Source organism: Oncorhynchus gorbuscha, linkage group LG12 (genome assembly GCF_021184085.1).
Source record: "Oncorhynchus gorbuscha isolate QuinsamMale2020 ecotype Even-year linkage group LG12, OgorEven_v1.0, whole genome shotgun sequence".
Taxonomy (NCBI): Eukaryota; Metazoa; Chordata; class Actinopteri; order Salmoniformes; family Salmonidae; genus Oncorhynchus; species Oncorhynchus gorbuscha.
The window spans coordinates 971,803-991,512 of NC_060184.1; the positions used below are offsets into that span (position 1 = coordinate 971,803).

A 19,710-nucleotide genomic window follows, 5' to 3' on the forward strand; every position below is an offset into this window, starting at 1 on the left:
GTGAAGTAAAAGTAAACGTTGTCAAAATATTGATATCTCAAAAAACGACCCAAATATTACATGACTTCGTTACTTTATACCACTGCATATTAACACAGCGACCTTGTACCCCAGCACATTGACTCGGTACCACTACTGTACTGTACAGCCTCATTATTGTTATTTTATTGTGTAACATTTTTTTTTTTTTTTTGGGGGGGGTAATTATCTTACTTTTTAAAGGTAGACATTTCAACGATATGATGTAGACTCAGCAGAATGTAAACAGCATACTGGTCCAGTTGACTGCCATGCTGTGACACTGTGGCGGGAACCTGCTAGTGGCAACATCATTTCGCTGAGTCTACCTTAACTCTGCATCGTTGAGAAAGGGCTCAGAAGTAAGCATTTCATGGTAAAGTCTACACCTGTTGTATTGACAAATACATTTTAAGTCAATTTGATTTGGTTTCTCTATAAGAGGGATATTACGGTGTAATAACACTGTCCGGTGGTTATTGTGTCTGTCTTCCTCAGGGGGCTCCCTTGCGGGGGGGTTGTAACTGACAAAACATGCCGAGCATGTTGGGCGGTGGTGTGAGAATACGCGCTCTGCACCGGGGCCATGATTCATTCACGAGCCCCCTTCACGATTTAACACCGGACAGCTCGAGGAGGTGGGACTTCGGTGAGATCAGGGCTCAATTGGACGGGAGGCAGAATAATTGACAGCTGACAGCCCAGCCCTACAGCAGCCTTCAGATTATTTACACTTTCTAAAACTGGGGCCACTGCGGTCCGCATGCGCTCAGCTCACACACATCAGAAGGTCTATTTCACTTGCAGCTAACGTCTCATAGCTGCGTCCAGTTGGAGAGAGAGAGAGAGAGAGAGAGAGAGAGAGAGAGAGAGAGAGAGAGAGAGAGAGAGAGAGAGAGAGAGAGAGAGAGAGAGAGAGAGAGAGAGGGGGAGAGAGTGTGTGTATTTGGTCACTAGGACGGTATGTGCGGTGCCCCAAAGTCAGTCCTGAACGGGCCGTAGCTCAAGGAGAGAGAGGAGCGTCCGCTATTACGGTGGAGGCCCTTGGGGTGAACTTTTAACTTAATTTCACTTCTGTTTAGAGTGACTTTTTCCTTATTTCCTTTCCTGCGCCTCTCCCTGGTCGGACGGTTGGTGGAATGGCAGAGAAGCGACGCTCCCCGTGCACTCTGAGCGTCAAGGCGCACGCGTTCTCGGTTGAAGCTCTGATCGGGTCGGAGAAGAGACGGAAGCTCGGGGAGGACGACACTAGGGTGTGCTTTCTCGAGGAGGTCACGGAGGTGTTGGAGCTGCCCAGTAACGGAGGGGAGAGAGAGGAGAGGGCGTGCAACCGCGCCAGCGACCGGGGCAGTGAGATAGAGTGCGTTAGTGACGGCTCGCGTAAGTAAAGACTGTTACCATGGAGTGGTGACACCAAAGTCGACCTAAAATACATTCACCACCACTCCCTAGAAAAATGCACACTAAACGGAACATTTAATAATTACATATGAGGCTACAACTATTCTAACAGCGACTCGTGCGCAGACGAAACTGATGTAGGCCTATCTTGTTTACCTGTTTTTATTGCTCGTTGTTGTTGTTGTGGGTGGTGGTTGTTTATTACTGCATAGCCTCAACAATAAGACAATGATTGTATGAACCGAATGATTGACATGAACTAAATTACCACTAGAATGAATTAAAAATATAATCGATTACCTGCAATAACCAAGTAGGCTATACAAATATCCTAATAATAATAACAACAATAAATACAAATACTGTTATAAATATAGTCTAAACTTGAACATAATTACAGATTATTTACAGAACCAAATGCACAGAGTAAGGGCCTAATATATTTATCTGGGTTCAGAAATACAGAGCATTTGAAACATACATTAAAATGTATCTGATTTAAACATTAATGAGGGGCTGATATGTTTGCCGCTCTATTGTAGAGATATTATATAATATCCGGTTATTGGTCGAGTAAATAGAACGGCTGTGCGCGTGACTAATCAGCCGCTTTACGAGTCTTGTTACAATCATAAACACGCCAATTAGCTATTACCGGCAGGAAGATGGCCTCGGATGAGGGCCGTTATATGAACGGGGTTTAGACTCGCGTTAAAAACACAGAAACACAACAAACTGTTCTATTGTAAATTAATAAAAAATATAATCCAAACTATTCCATATCAGCCTAACTGTATCTGTCAGAGTGTGTTTTCTTCAGTGTGGTTAAGCCTGGGTGTTGCACTGTGCTGACTGTGATTCTATAGTCCTTATTATTATATATTACTGTATTCTACATGAATATAATATGTATTTCTATTTGACCGTTAGTTATCCAAGGAGTCCCATTGTCAGATCTCTTTTAACAGGCAGGGAGACCTTTCCATGACACAAAATAGCCTATCCATAGAATTTACTCAAATAATATATAATATAATGTCATTGTCAATCAAAGAATGGTAATTTGTCTTTAGCCTCACCGTGATAATAGATGATAACATAACAGGAGAGATAATATGGTCCTAAAATAATATTTAACCGTAGCGCTATAGTTTCTTACATTTACGCCTGTCTGTTTGTGGGCTGACCAATACAGAACATATATTGTTATATTGTCTGCGGCCTGAACACCCGTTTTGACAGCAACACAAATGGTCCAGTCTAGTCAGGTCTGGTCCGGTCTAGTCAGGGCTGGTCCGGTCTAGTCAGGGCTGGTCCGGTCTAGTCAGGGCTGGTCAGGCCTTGTGACTCTAGTGGAGCGGAACAGACACGGCCCGTTTGGCGACGAACAGAGAGCCATGATTATTATAACTGATGGGGCAATGACACACACACACACGCACGCACCTAAACACACACACACACACACACACACACACACACACACACACACACACACACACACACACACACACACACACACACACACACACACACACACACACACACACACACACACACACACACACACACACACACACACACACACACACACACACACACACACACACACACACACACACGCGACTATACTTTAGACCCACTGCAGTCACTACTAGCCCGTACTAGGATACTAGCATTTACCAAACTACTACATTAAAACAAGACTGTGTTGCCCGTGACTGACCCGGACTGTCTTTCCGTAGTGGAGAGCTGTGACGTGCTGTTGGAAAGCCCCCACCCAGAGGCCCAAGCCCAGCGCGCGCCACCGGTAACAGTAACGGTTCCCGGAGAGGAGATGCGCGTGGACTTGCAGGGCTCCGACCTGTGGAAACGGTTTCACGAGATCGGTACAGAGATGATAATCACGAAGGCTGGCAGGTGAGAGAAACGACACGGTAACACAGAGGCTAAAGAAACAGTCAATGAAGAAGAGGACGACAAGCCTTTTGTCTTGACCTTTAAACAATGTGCAGATACTTTACATGAACTTTCTGCTGTGACGGAAAAGGGTTATTATTTTGTATGTAATTAAACATGTTTCAAATTAACCGGTCCTTCAATGTTGCAGTTATGACGCAAGGATTATTAAGTGTCTTAACAGAAATGTAACGAAGATTTACCGTCTAATCAAAATGTGTTTGATTTAACCGGATTGATCAGAAACAAAACAAAATGGTTTAATTATAAGGGAAATACTGTGAACAGAATTGTTTATGGAAAGTTTACGCAAAATTACACAAAACCACATTTGACTAAATATAATAATAATAATAACAGTCATGTTTTATTATAATGTTATAAGGTACTATTGTAATGTTGTAATAATATTTTCGCCAATTCCGTCGTAGCCTATAGGTCTACCAAGCATAATCATATATTAGGCTAAAGTGCCGATATTTATATCAATGTGTGAGAAATTAATATTTCATGGCTCGAAAAAAAAAAAATCTGAACAATTGTAAAAACGACCAAACTGACTATGTTACAAAGGCAGTGTAGGGCAACTAATCGAAATATTTAGTAAGCTACATATTTTATGTATTTTAATGTGACTCTATTTTTTGTCTCTCTCTCCTCCCGGTGCAGACGGATGTTCCCCGCTATGCGCGTGAAGATCTCGGGTCTGGACCCCCACCAGCTGTACTACATTACCATGGACATTATCCCCGTGGACAACAAACGATACAGGTTAGGAATATAACACACAAATAACTATTATATAGGCCTAAACTATACAACTAATATAGGCATAACAACCCCGTAGACAACACATTACACTGCTGCTACAGGCCAGGAATTAGCTTATGCAAAATCCCTTTCTGATAACCTATACTATTGCAGGTATTTATGCAAACGTTTACATATAGATTAACTATGCTAGGCTAGAAAGGCGTCTTGTTTTTTTGATATTATAGCATAAAAACCTTGAGAGGTTTATTAAAGTTTTAATCGTTTGTGTCTGGTGAACTGGGAACAAAGCGGAACAAATGGCGGTCTGTCAGAACGGTCTGTGTCCTTGTGCGGTTTGGGAAGAAACGCCTTTTGGACAGCAAACCTCCCAGTCCTGACGGTCAAATAACAAATGCTTCAATAAAATGATCCCAAAACACATTGTTGATGTTATTTCTCTTTTTCTCTGTGTATGTGTGTGTGCAGGTACGTGTACCACAGCTCCAAGTGGATGGTCGCGGGAAACGCGGACTCCCCAGTGCCGCCGCGTGTATACATCCACCCGGACTCTCCGGCTTCCGGTGAGACGTGGATGCGTCAGGTGATCAGCTTCGACAAACTCAAACTGACCAATAACGAACTGGATGACCAGGGACATGTAAGTTACCTATTTATTATAGATTTTTATATACGCAACATTATGATGACTGTATTATTACTTGGACTAAATCTACTTCGTTTGGTGGATGGAATGATGGATATATTGACTGATTGATGGATATGTTGACTGATTGATTGATTTATGAGCTACTGGTAAATCTTGACCAGAATGCTATTTGTATGAAGTGACTTTAAACTGGAAAAACTTGAGGAAAGGGGATTTCAAAAGAAGGAATCTGAAATTGTGCTTGAAGTTTAATATTCTATAACATGTTGACTTTTAGATATACAGAAGATGTTGTGTTTGAAAAATGACAGAAATTGTAAATATTCTGAATGGAAGGATTGTGTTTATTGAGGTCAATTTCTTGATTGTTATCAGAGGAAATAGATCACATTTTCCCCAGAAATTTAGTTTAGTTCATTGGAGTATTTTAAAAATCATTGTCAACAGTGAGCTGTAAACAGACGGAAACCCTCAGGCTGGACTAAACTGTGATTGGCCGTTCAAGAGGAACTGTTTGTGTGTTTCTGTGTGTGTGTGTGTTTCTGTGTGTGTATGTGCATGCCTACGTGAGTGTGTATGTGCAAGTATGCGTCTGTGTTTTATGATGTGAGAGAATAGCAGGTAATTCCATTCATGTGTAATTGTGTAGTTCTTCTGCGGTATAATGATGCCCTAACCGTGCTGTGTGTGTTGTGTGTGTTGTGTGTTGTGTGTGTGTGTGCTGTGTGTGTGTGTGTGTGTGTGTGTTGTGTGTGTTTTGTGTGTGTGTGTGTGTGTGGTGTGTGTGTGTGTGTGTTGTGTGTGTTGTGTGTGTTTTGTGTGTGCTGTGTGTGTGCTGTGTGTGTGTTGTGTGTGCTGTGTGTCTGCTGTGTGTGTCTTGTGTGTGTGTTGTGTGTGTGTTGTGTGTGTGCTGTGTGTGTGTTGTGTGTGTGTTGTGTGTGTGTGTGTGTGTGTGTTGTGTGTGTGTTGTGTGTGTGCTGTGTGTGTGTTGTGTGTGTGCTGTGTGTGTGCTGTGTGTGTGTGTGTGCTGTGTGTGTGTTGTGTGTGTTGTGTGTGTGTTGTGTGTGTTGTGTGTGTGTTGTGTGTGTGTGCTGTGTGTGTGTGTGTGCTGTGTGTGTGTTGTGTGTGTTGTGTGTGTGTTGTGTGTGTGTTGTGTGTGTGTGTGTGTTGTGTGTGTTGTGTGTGTGTTGTGTGTGTGCTGTGTGTGTGTTGTGTGTGTGCTGTGTGTGTGTTGTGTGTGTGTTGTGTGTATGCTGTGTGTGTGTTCAGATCATCCTCCACTCCATGCATAAGTACCAACCGCGAGTGCATGTGATTCATAAGGAGCGTGGCGAGGAGCTGTCTCATGTTAGAGCCGTTCCCCAGGGAGACGGAACCAGAACACTCAGCTTCCCAGAGACCACCTTCACCACTGTCACCGCATACCAGAACCAACAGGTAACCTTTACACAACATTCACACAGCCATACCAGAACCAACTGGTAACCTTTACACAACATTCACACAGCCATACCAGAACCAACAGGTAACCTTTACACAACATTCACACAGCCATACCAGAACCAACAGGTAACCTTTACACAACATTCACACAGCCATACCAGAACCAACTGGTAACCTTTACACAACATTCACACAGCCATACCAGAACCAACAGGTAACCTTTACACAACATTCACACAGCCATACCAAAATCAACAGGTAACCTTTACACAACATTCACACAGCCATACCAGAACCAACAGGTAACCTTTACACAACATTCACACAGCCATACCAGAACCAACAGGTAACCTTTACACAACATTCACACAACTTCTAAAGTCTAAACAACCATATCTGAGCCTTAAAGGTCCAATGCAGCCATTTTTATCTCAATATCAAATTCTTTCTGGGTAACATGGTACCATACTGTGATTGTTTTCAATTCAAATGGTACAAATAAACAAAATAGAGTCCTAGAAAAGAGCAATTTTCTGAAGCATGAATTTTGCTAGGACTGTCTGGGAGGGGTTTAAGTGGGGAGGGGAAACGTAACATTTGCTGTTATTATCAGAGAGGTTTGTAACTGTCTTTCTTATTGGTCTAATATCTAATTTACTGCATGGTGATGTCACCATGGTTGGCAAAAACTCCATCCCACCTAAAACAGGAGGAGCTTTCAGGCGGTCTTTTCAAACAGCTCTTACACTAAAAGGCATTATCATCATTTTCACAACTTCACAGTATTATTCCAATGTCATAGTGTGAAAATATAAATACAGACATAAATATAAACTCAACATGTAAAGTGTTGGTCCCATGATTCATGAGCTGAGAAAAATAACAAATACATTTTCCATGCACACAAAAATATTATTTCTCTAAAATTTTGTGCAGAAATGTTATATCCCTGTTAGAGAATTTCTCCTTTGCCAAGATAATCTATCTACCTGACAGGTATGGCACATCAAGAAGCTAATTTAAACAGCATCATCATTACACAGGTGTGCCTTGTGCTGCGGGCAATAAAAGGCCACCTATGTCTCAAGTTTTGATGGAGCATGCAATTGGCATGCTGACTGCAGGATTATCCACCAGAGCTGTTGCCAGATAATTGAATGTTAATTTCTCTACCATAAGCCACCTCCAACTGTGTTTGAAAAAAATTCGTAGTACGTCTAGAGAGGGAGAGGGAGTACGTCTAGTACGGCCTCACAACCTCGGAACACGTGTAACCATGCCACCCTAGGACCTCCACGCCCAGTGTCTTCACCTCCAGGATGGTCTGAGACGAGCCACCCAGACAGCTGATGAAACTGTGGGTTTGCACAACTGAAGAATTTCTGCACAAACTGTCAGAAACCGTCTCAGGGAAGCTCATCTGCATGCTTGTCATCCTCACCAGGGTCTTGACCTGATTGCAATTCGGCGTTGTAACTGACTTCAGTGGGCAAATGCTCACTTTCGATGACCACTGGCACGCTGGAGAAGTGAGCCCTTCACGGATGAAACCCAGTTTCAACTGTACCAGGCAGATGGCAGACTGCACTGGGAAACATCATGTTTTTGACTCTGCACTGGGAAACAACATGTTTTTTTGAACTCTGCACTGGGAAACATCATGTTTTTGACTCTGCACTGGGAAACATCATGTTTTTGACTGCACTGGGAAAGAACATGTTTTTGACTCTGAAACATCCTGTTTTTGACTGCACTGGGAAACATCATGTTTTTGACTCTGCACTGGGAAACATCCTGTTTTTGCCTGCACTGGGAAAGAACATTTTGACTGCACTGGGAAAGAACCTGTTTTTGACTGCACTGGGAAACATCCTGTTTTCGACTGCATTGGGTCTTTAAGACAACCATACACTAACTTCTATACCACCGTCACCTCACTGTCTACCAGAACCAACAGGTAACCTCCATATAATATTTAAACTATATTCACCTAACATTCACACAACATTTAGATAATATTCAGACAACCACTACCCTCTACACTGTCATCACCCACCAGAACCAGCAGGTAACATTCACACAACATTCAGACGACCATACTAGAACGAACAAACAACCCTAACCTAACCTTCGGTCGTCATACAGCTCAGAGAACACAGCAAAGGGAGTGGCATGGGATCAGGCTTTGACTGTAGAAAGTACAAGAGAAACATACTGTTAAAAATCCCCCTTGGTGGTCAGAGAGAGGGACAGAGAGAGAGACAGGGGAGAGCGATAGAGAGAGAGAGGAAAGAGAGAGAAAGTGAAAGAAAAGAAAGAAGAGAGAGAGAGAGAGAGAGAGAGAGAGAGAGAGAGAGAGAGAGAGAGAGAGAGAGAATGAAAGAAAATAGAGAGATCTGAGGGAAAGAGGGAGAGGGAGAGAAAGAGAAAGAGAGAGAAAGAAAGAAAATATAGAGAGAGGGAAAGAGGGAGAAAGAGAAAGAAAGAAAGAGAGGGCGAGAGAGGAAAGAGAGAGAGAGAAATGTAAAACACAGCACACACACACAATGTAAACATATGTTTCCCATGCCAATAAAGCCCCTTTGAATTGAATTCAGAGAGAGAGAGGGAGAGGGCAAGAGAGTTGTAAGGTTCTAAGGGGCAGTGTGGAACGAGGCTGATGGAGCTCACACAGTGGTCATTTTGGTCTCTACTGGTCTCTACTGGTCTCTACTGGTCTCTTCTGATCCCTACTGGTCTCAACCGGTCTCTAATGGCCTCTACTGATCTCAAATGGTCTCTGCTGGTCACTTTTGTACTCTACTGAGATCAATTGGCACCCTTTACCATGGCACTTTGAGATTTATTTTAAACTGCAAAACCCTTACTGGTCTATTTTGGTCTCTACTGGTCTCTGCTGGTCTCTTCTGGTCTTTACTGGTCTCTTTTGGTCTACTGGTTTCTACTGGTCTCTGCTGGTCTCTTCTGGTCTTTACTGGTCTCTTTTGGTCTACTGGTCTCTACTGGACTTTGTGGTCTCTACTGGTCTCCTTTGGTTTCTACTGGTCTCTACAGGTCTCTTCTGGTCTTTACTGGTCTATTTTGGTCTACTGGTCTCTACTGGACTTTCTAGTCTCTACTGGTCTCCTTTGGTTTCTACTGGTCTCTACAGGTCTCTTCTGACCAATCCTTCTCTACAGTTTTCAAACAGGAGAAGAATGTACAGATCATTCCCAGACCAATCCCTCTCTACTGTTTTCAAACAGGATAAGAATGTACAGATCATTCCCAGACCAATCCTTCTCTACTATAATGTTTACAGACAGGAGAAGAATGTACAGATCATTCCCGACCAATCCTTCTCTACTATAATGTTTACAGACAGAAGAAGAATGTACAGATCATTCCCAGACCAATCCTTCTCTACTATAATGTTTACAGACAGGAGAAGAATGTACAGATCATTCCCAGACCAATCCTTCTCTACTATAATGTTTACAGACAGGAGAAGAATGTACAGATCATTCCCGACCAATCCTTCTCTACTGTTTTCAAACAGGAGAAGAATGTACAGATCATTCCCAGACCAATCCTTCTCTACTATAATGTTTACAGACAGGAGAAGAATGTACAGATCATTCCCAGACCAATCCTTCTCTACTATAATGTTTTCAAACAGGAGAAGAATGTACAGATCATTCCCAGACCAATTGTTCTATAATGTTTACAGACAGGAGAAGAATGTACAGATCATTCCCAGACCAATCCTTCTCTACTATAATGTTTACAGACAGGAGAAGAATGTACAGATCATTCCCAGACCAATCCTTCTCTACTATAATGTTTACAGACAGGAGAAGAATGTACAGATCATTCCCAGACCAATCCTTCTCTACTGTTTTCAGACAGGAGAAGAATGTACAGATCATTCCCAGACCAATCCTTCTCTACTATAATGTTTACAAACAGGAGAAGAATGTACAGATCATTCCCAGACCAATCCTTCTCTACTATAATGTTTACAGACAGGAGAAGAATGTACAGATCATTCCCAGACCAATCCTTCTCTACTATAATGTCTACAGACATGAGAAGAATGTACAGATCATTCCCAGACCAATCCTTCTCTACTATAATGTTTACAGCCATGAGAAGAATGTACAGATCATTCCCAGACCAATCCTTCTCTACTATAATGTTTACAAACAGGCGAAGAATGTACAGATCATTCCCAGACCAATCCTTCTCTACTGTTTTCAAACATGAGAATAATGTACAGATCATTCCCAGACCAATCCTTCTCTACTATAATGTCTACAGACATGAGAAGAATGTACAGATCATTCCCAGACCAATCCTTCTCTACTATAATGTTTACAGCCATGAGAAGAATGTACAGATCATTCCCAGACCAATCCTTCTCTACTATAATGTTTACAAACAGGAGAAGAATGTACAGATCATTCCCAGACCAATCCTTCTCTACTATAATGTTTTCAAACATGAGAATAATGTACAGATCATTCCCAGACCAATCCTTCTCTACTATAATGTTTACAGACATGAGAAGAATGTACAGATCATTCCCAGACCAATCCTTCTCTACTATAATGTTTACAGCCATGAGAAGAATGTACAGATCATTCCCAGACCAATCCTTCTCTACTATAATGTTTACAAATAGGCGAAGAATGTACAGATCATTCCCAGACCAATCCTTCTCTACTGTTTTCAAACATGAGAATAATGTACAGATCATTCCCAGACCAATCCTTCTCTACTATAATGTTTACAGACAGGAGAAGAATGTACAGATCATTCCCAGACCAATCCTTCTCTACTATAATGTTTACAGACATGAGAAGAATGTACAGATCATTCCCAGACCAATCCTTCTCTACTGTTTTCAAACAGGAGAATAATGTACAGATCATTCCCAGACCAATCCTTCTCTACTATAATGTTTACAGACAGGAGGAGAAAAATGTACAGATCATTCCCAGACCAATCCTTCTCTACTATAATGTTTACAGACAGAAGAATTCCCAGACCAATCCTTCTCTACTATAATGTACAGATCATTCCCAGACCAATCCTTCTCTACTATAATGTTTACAGACATGAGAAGAATGTACAGATCATTCCCAGACCAATCCTTCTCTACTATAATGTTTACAGACAGAAGAAGAATGTACAGATCATTCCCAGACCAATCCTTCTCTATTATAATTGTTTACAGACAGGAGAAAATGTACAGATCATTCCCAGACCAATCCTTCTCTACTATAATGTTTACAGACATGAGAAGAATGTACAGATCATTCCCAGACCAATCCTTCTCTACTATAATGTTTACAGACAGAAGAAGAATGTACAGATAATTCCCAGACCAATCCTTCTCTACTATAATGTTTTAAAACAGGAGAAGAATGTACAGATCATTCCCAGACCAATCGTTCTATAATGTTTACAGACAGGAGAAGAATGTACAGATCATTCCCAGACCAATCCTTCTCTACTATAATGTTTACAGACAGGAGAAGAATGTACAGATCATTCCCAGACCAATCCTTCTCTACTATAATGTTTACAGACAGAAGAGAAGAATGACCAATCCTTCTCTACTATAATACAGATCATTCCCAGACCAATCCTTCTCTACTATAATGTTTACAGACAGGAGAAGAATGTACAGATCATTCCCAGACCAATCCTTCTCTACTATAATGTTTACAAACAGGACCAATCCTTCTCTACTATAAGTTTACAGACAGGAGACAGAATGTACAGATCATTCCCAGAATATAATGTTTACAATCCCAGACCAATCCTTCTCTACTATAATGTTTACAGACAGGAGAAGAATGTACAGATCATTCCCAGACCAATCCTTCTCTACTATAATGTTTACAGACAGGAGAAGAATGTACAGATCATTCCCAGACCAATCCTTCTCTACTATAATGTTTACAGACAGGAGAAGAATGTACAGATCATTCCCAGACCAATCCTTCTCTACTATAATGTTTACAGACAGGAGAAGAATGTACAGATCATTCCCAGACCAATCCTTCTCTACTATAATGTTTACAGACAGGAGAAGAATGTACAGATCATTCCTTTTTGTAACTGATGTTTGAGGGAATCTGACAATATGCTAATATGGTTGTGTTGCTTGTGTTGTTGTTGATGGTCTGATGTTGTGGTTGTTGTTGTTGTCTTCAGATCACCAGGTTGAAGATTGACAGGAACCCATTTGCTAAAGGCTTCAGAGACTCAGGAAGAAACCGGTGAGTTCCTCTACACATTACTGGATAGTTACAGAGACAGAGCATGGGTTGTGTGTATGTACAGTACCAGTCAAAAGTTTGGACACACCTACTCATTCCAGGGATTTTCTTCCTTTCTTTCTTTCTTTCTTTCTTTCTTTCTTTCTTTCTTTCTTTCTTTCTTTCTTTCTTTCTTTCTTTCTTTCTTTCTTTCTTTCTTTCTTTCTTTCTTTCTTTCTTTCTTTTTACTGTTTTCTACATTGTAAACAAATCAGAATATATTTCATATTTGAGATTCTTCAAAGTAGCCACCCTTTGCCTTGAGGACAGCTTTGCACACTCTTTTCATTCTCTCAGCCAGCTTTATCAGGTAGTCACCTGGAATGTATTTCTATTAACAAGTGTGCCTTGTTGAAGGTTAATTTGTGGAATTTATTTCCATTTTAATGTGTTTGAGCCAATCAGTTGTGTTGTGACAAAGTAGGGGTGGTATACAGAAGATAGCCCTAATTGGTTAAATACAAGTCCATATTATGGCAAGAACAGCTCAAATAAGCAAAGAGAAACGGCAGTCCATCATTACTGTAAGACATGAAGGTCAATCAATATAGAACATTTCAAGAATGTTGAAAGTTTCTTCAAATGCAGAAACATCAAACAAACATCATCAACATCGCAAGAAACATCAAGAGCTATGACGAAACTGACTCTCATGAGACCCAGAGTTATCTCTGATGCAGAGGATAGGTTCATTTAATTCTGCTAATATGTAAATGCTTCACAGAGTTCAAGTAACAGACACATCTCAACATCAACTGTTCAGAGGAGACTGTTTGAATCAGGTCTTCATGATCGAATTGCTGCAAAGAAACCACTACTAAAGGACACCAATAAGAAGAGGAGACTTGCTTGGGGCAAGAAATACGAGCAATGGAGATTAGACCAGAGGAAATCTTTCCTTTGGTCTGGTGAATCCAAATTTGAGATATTTGGTTCCAAACACAGTGTCTTTTTGACCACACAGGCGGATGATCTCTGCATGTGTGGTTCCCACTGTGAAGCATGGAGGAGGAGGTGTGATGGTGCTTTGCTGGTGACACTGTCAGTGATTTATTTAGAATTCAAGGCACACTTAACCAGCATGGCTACCACAGCATTCTGCAGCGATACATCATCCCATCTGGTTTGCGCTTAGTGGGACTATAATTTGTTTCTCAACAGGACAATGACCCAACACACCTCCAGGCTGTGTAAGGACTATTTGACCAAGAAGGAGAGTGATGGAGTGCTGCATCAGATGACCTGGCCTCCACAATCACCCCACCTCAACCCAATTGAGATGGTTTGGGATGAGTTGGACCGCAGAGTGAAGAAAAAGAAGCCAACAAGTGCTCAGCATATGTGGGAACTCCTTCAAGAGGGTTGGAAAAGCATTCCAGGTGAAGCTGGTTGAGAGAATGCCAATAGTGTGCAAAGCTGTCATCAAGGAAAAGGGTGGCTAGTTTGAAGAATCTAAAATATGTTTAGGTTTGTTTGACACTTTTTTGGTTACTACATGATTCCATATGCGTTATTTTACAGTTCTGATGTCTTCACTATTATTCTACAATGTAGAAAATAGTAAAAATAAAGAAAAACCCTTGAATGAGTATGATCCAAACTTTTGACTGGTACTGTATATATACAGTGAGGTCCATAATTATTGACACCCGTGATAAAGATGAGCAAAATAAGTGCATAAAATAAATAACACAAATACTGAGCTATGTTGAATGGCCCAAAAATTGTGAAATTATATAATTTTATGCTAATACAAATGCTCAGAGAAAGAGAAAGTTTTTTTTTAATCCTAAAAAAAGGTAGTGGTTAAAATGATTAACCCCACTGGTTTCTTTCAATACCTTTCAATACCTCACCTTGAGGATAACGACGCTGAGCCTTTTTATAAAATGTTTTGTGAGTTGGAGAACACATTGGGAGGGATCTTAGACCATTCCTCTATACAGACTCCTTCCAGATCCTTGATATCCTTTGTCTGTGCTTATGGGCTGATCTTTTCAATTTAAACCATAGCTGTTTAATGGGTTTCAAGTCCGGAGACTGAGATGGCCTCTGCAAAATGTTGATTTTGTGGCCAATTAACAATTTCCTTATGGATTTTGATGTGTGCTTGGGGTTACTGTCTTGCAGGAAGACCCACTTGCGTCCAAGTTTCAGCCTCCTGGCAGGAAACCAGGTTTTTGGTTAAAATCTCCTGTTACCGGGTAAAGTTCTTGAAGCCATTGACCTTAACAAGGGCCCCTGGACCAGTGGAATAGCCGCATTACATCACAGGTCCACATTTTACAGTATTGGGTTATTTTCTGCTCGTGCCTTCTCATTTCCATGCCAAACCCACCACTGGTGTGCGTGGCCAAAGAGCTCTATTTTCCTGTCATCTGACCAAAGCACCGGCTCCAATCCAAGCTCCAACGCCGTTTAGCCAACTACAGGCATTTACATTTGTTGGATGACATGAAAATAGAGTTCTTTTGCCACGCACACTAGTGGGTTTGGCATCGCAAAGTGAAAGCACGAGCAGAAGAGAACCCCATACCCACTGTAGAATATGGTGGTAGATGTTTCATGTAAGGGGCCCTTCTTAATTTCAACGGCACCAAGAACTTGACCAAAACCTGGCTTTCATTGTATTTTTTCAGGTTTTAGACATTCAGAGACGTTCAGAGAGAGAGAGACGTTTTTTAAAATCCTTAATAATAATTGCCCCCCTCCCAACAAAATCATATTTATAACACCATCATATAACATCACATTCTCATAAAGCTACAGGAATATTAATACAAACAACATTAGCATTAATACAAACAACATTAGCAGCATTAAAACAACAAATATGTTTACATAAAAACACAATCTAACATATTCAAATATGGTTGAGTGTTTTTAACATTTTTAGATATATTTCATTTGAAATGAGTGTCAAAATCATATGAAAACTGCTTAGTTTGTGAAGATACTGTATATATGTTGTTATGCACACCGCAATGCGGAGTGCCTGGATACAGCTCTTAGCTGTGTTATATTGGGCATATATCACAAACCCCTAATGTGCCTTATTGCTATTAGAAACTGGTTACTTACGTAATTAGAGTTGTAAAAATACATGTTTTGTCAGCCAATCAGTATTCGGGGCCTGAAACACACAGTTTATAATATTAGATATACACTACATAGCCAAAAGTATGTGGATAACCCTTCAAATGAGTGGATTCGTCTATTTCATCAACACATCTTTTCAACAAGTCAGTTCGTCAAATGTCTGCCCTGCTAGAGCTGCCGCAGTCAACTGTACGCGGTGTTTTTGTGAAGTAGAAACGTCTAGGAGCAACAATGGCTCAGCCGTGAAGTGGTAGGCCACACAAGCTCACAGAACGGGACCACCGTGTGCTGAAGCACGTAGCACGTAAAAATCATCTGTCCTCGGTTGCGACACTCACTACTGAGTTCCAAACTGCCTCTGGAAGCAACGTCAGCACAATAACTGTTTGTTGGGAGCTTCATGAAATTGGGTTCCAAGCCTAAGATCACCATGCACAATGCCAAGCATTGGCTGGAGTGGTGTAAAGATCACCGCCATTGGACTCTGGAGCAGAGGAAATGCATTCTCTAGAGTGACGAATCACGCTTCACCATCTGGGAGTCCCAACGGACGAATCTGGCCAAGACAACCCTACCTGCCTGAAGTTTGGTGGAGGAAAAATAATGGTCTGGGGCTTCTTTTCATGGTTCTGGCTAGGCCCCTTTGTTCCAGTGAAGGGAAATCTTAATGCTACAGCATACAATGACATTCTAGACGATTCTATGCTTCCAAATCTGTGGCAACAGTTCGGGGAAGACCCTTTCCTGTTTCATCATGACAATGCCCCCGTGTACAAATCCATCCACCTGACAGATAATCCATCTACCTGACCGATAATCCATCTACCTGACTGATAATCCATCCACCTGACAGATAATCCATCTACCTGACCAATAATCCATCTACCTGACCGATAATCCATCCACCTGACAGATAATCCATCCATTTGAGAGATAATCCACCCACCTAACAGATAATCCACCCACCTAACAGATAATCCATCCACCTGACAGATAATCCACCCACCTAACAGATAATCCACCCACCTAACAGATAATCCACCCACCTAACAGATAATCCATCCACCTGACAGATAATCCACCCACCTAACAGATAATCCACCCACTTGACAGATAATCCATCCACCTGACAGATAATCCACCCACCTGACAGATAATCCACCCACCTGACAGATAATCCACCCACCTAACAGATAATCCACCCACTTGACAGATAATCCATCCACCTGACAGATAATCCACCCACCTAACAGATAATCCACCCACCTAACAGATAATCCACCCACCTAACAGATAATCCATCCACCTGACAGATAATCCACCCACTTGACATATAATCCATCCACCTGACAGATAATCCACCCACCTAACAGATAATCCACCCAACTAACAGATAATCCACCCACCTAACAGATAATCCATCCACCTGCCAGATAATCCATCCACCTGACAGATAATCCACCCACCTAACAGATAATCCATCCACCTGATAGGTGTAACATATTATATACAGTATGTATGTGTATAATATACACTTTTTAACTGTGTGTATAACTTATTGTATAATATACAGTATAACTGTGTGTATAATATACAGTATAACTGTGTGTATAATATACAGTATAACTGTGTGTATAATATACACTTTTTAACTGTGTGTATAACTTATTGTATAATATACAGTATAACTGTGTGTATAATATACAGTATAACTGTGTGTATAATATACAGTATAACTGTGTGTATAATATACACTTTTTAACTGTGTGTATAACTTATTGTATAATATACAGTATAACTGTGTGTATAATATACAGTATATATTACCATGTGTATAATATGCAGTATATAACTGTATGTATAATATACAGTCTGTAACTGTGTGTATAATATGCAGTATAACTGTGTGTACAATATACAGTATATAACTGTGTGTGTAATATAAATTCTGTATCTGTGTGTATAATATACAGCATAACTGTGTGTATAATATACAGTATAACTGTGTGTATAATATACAGTATGTAACTGTGTGTATAATATACAGTATATATTACTGTGTGTATAGTATACATTATGTAACTGTGTGTACAATTCACTGTATATTACTGTGTGTATAATATACAGTATGTAACTGTGTGTATAATATACAGTATATATTACTGTGTGTTTAGTATACATTATGTAACTGTGTGTATAATTCACTGTATATTACTGTGTGTATAATATACAGTATGTAACTGTGTGTATAATATACAGTATATATTACTCTGTGTATAGTATACATTATGTAACTGTGTGTATAATTCACTGTATATTACCGTGTGTATAATATACAGTATGTAACTGTGTGTATAATATACAGTATATATTACTGTGTGTTTAGTATATATTATGTAACTGTGTGTACAATTTACTGTATATTACTGTGTGTATAATATACAGTCTGTAATTGTGTGTATAATATACAGTATATATTACTGTGTGTTTAGTATACATTATGTAACTGTGTGTACAATTTACTGTATATTACTGTGTGTATAATATACAGTCTGTAACTGTGTGTTTGATAAACAGTATAACTTATTGTATAATATACAGTATTTAACTGTGTGTTTAATATACAGTATAACTTATTGTATAATATACAGTATTTAACTGTGTGTATAATATACAGTATGTAACTGTGTGTTTGATAAACAGTATAACTTATTGTATAATATACAGTATTTAACTGTGTGTATAATATACAGTATAACTTATTGTATAATATACAGTATTTAACTGTGTGTTCCAGGATGGGTCTGGAGGCTCTAGTAGAATCCTACGCTTTCTGGCGTCCGTCTCTAAGATCCCTGACATTTGAAGACATCTCTGGAATTAAGCAAGGTAAGACATAGTTTCTTAAAACCTCTATTGAAACAAGAATCCTCCAACCTAACTGTTGTCTTACTGTTGTACTTGTCTGACTGTTGTACTGGACTTACTGTTGTACTGGTCTTACTGTTGTACTGGTCTGACTGTTCTCTTACTGTTGTACTGGTCTATTGTTGTACTGGTCTGACTGTTGTACCGGTCTTGCTGTTGTACTGGTCTGACTGTTGTACTGGTCTGGCTGTTGTACTGGTCTGACTGTTGTACTGGTCTTGCTGTTGTACTGGTCTTACTGTTGTACTGTTCTTTCTGTTGTAATGCTCTTACTGTTGTACTGGTCTTACTGTTGTACTGGTCTTAATATTTTGCTAGTCTGACTGTTGTACTGTTCGTCCTGTTGTACTGGTATTGCTGTTGTACTGGTCTTACTGTTGTACTGTTCTTCCTGTTGTACTGGTCTGACTGTTGTACTGGTCTGACTGTTGTACTGGTCTGACTGTTGTACTAGTCTGACTGTTGTCCTACTGTTGTACTGGTGTTACTGTTGTCTTACTGTTGTACTGGTCTTACTGTTGTCTGACTGTTGTAATGGTCTGACTGTTGTACTAGTCTGACTGTTGTCCTACTGTTGTACTGGTCTTACTGTTGTCTGACTGTTGTACTGGTCTGACTGTTGTACTGGTCTGACTGTTGTCCTACTGTTGTACTGGTGTTACTGTTGTACTGGTGTTACTGTTGTACTGGTGTTACTGTTGTACTGGTGTTACTGTTGTACTGGTTTTACTGTTGTCTTACTGTTGTTCTGGTCTTACTGTTGTACTGGTCTTATTGTTGTACTAGTCTGACTGTTGTCCTACTGTTGTACTGGTGTTACTGTTGTCTTACTGTTGTACTGGTCTTACTGTTGTCTTACTGTTGTACTGGTCTGACTGTTGTACTGGTTTTACTGTTGTCTTACTGTTGTACTGGTCTTCCTGTTGTACTGGTGTTACTGTTGTACTGGTCTGACTGTTGTACTGGTCTTACTGTTGTACTGGTTTTACTGTTGTACTGGTCTTACTGTTGTACTGGTCTTACTGTTGTCTTACTGTTGTACTGGTGTTACTGTTGTCTTACTGTTGTACTGGTGTTACTGTTGTACTGGTCTTATTGTTGCACTGCTCTGTCTGTTGTACTGGTCTTACTGTT

General features: G+C 40.3%; 1 protein-coding gene across 1 annotated transcript in view; it reads left to right on the forward strand.

Annotated features, from left to right (window-relative positions):
• Positions 1–531: 531 nt before the first annotated feature.
• Positions 532–19,710, forward strand: part of tbx18 (T-box transcription factor 18) — a 36,970-nt gene continuing 17,791 nt past the window's right edge. Inside the window, exons 1-8 of the mRNA XM_046293122.1 lie at positions 532–667; positions 1,165–1,398; positions 3,165–3,339; positions 4,048–4,149; positions 4,618–4,789; positions 6,068–6,235; positions 12,446–12,510; positions 18,446–18,537. Coding sequence (XP_046149078.1) covers positions 553–667; positions 1,165–1,398; positions 3,165–3,339; positions 4,048–4,149; positions 4,618–4,789; positions 6,068–6,235; positions 12,446–12,510; positions 18,446–18,537 — 1,123 coding nt within the window. The 5' untranslated portion in view covers positions 532–552. The remainder of the gene's footprint in view (positions 668–1,164; positions 1,399–3,164; positions 3,340–4,047; positions 4,150–4,617; positions 4,790–6,067; positions 6,236–12,445; positions 12,511–18,445; positions 18,538–19,710) is intronic.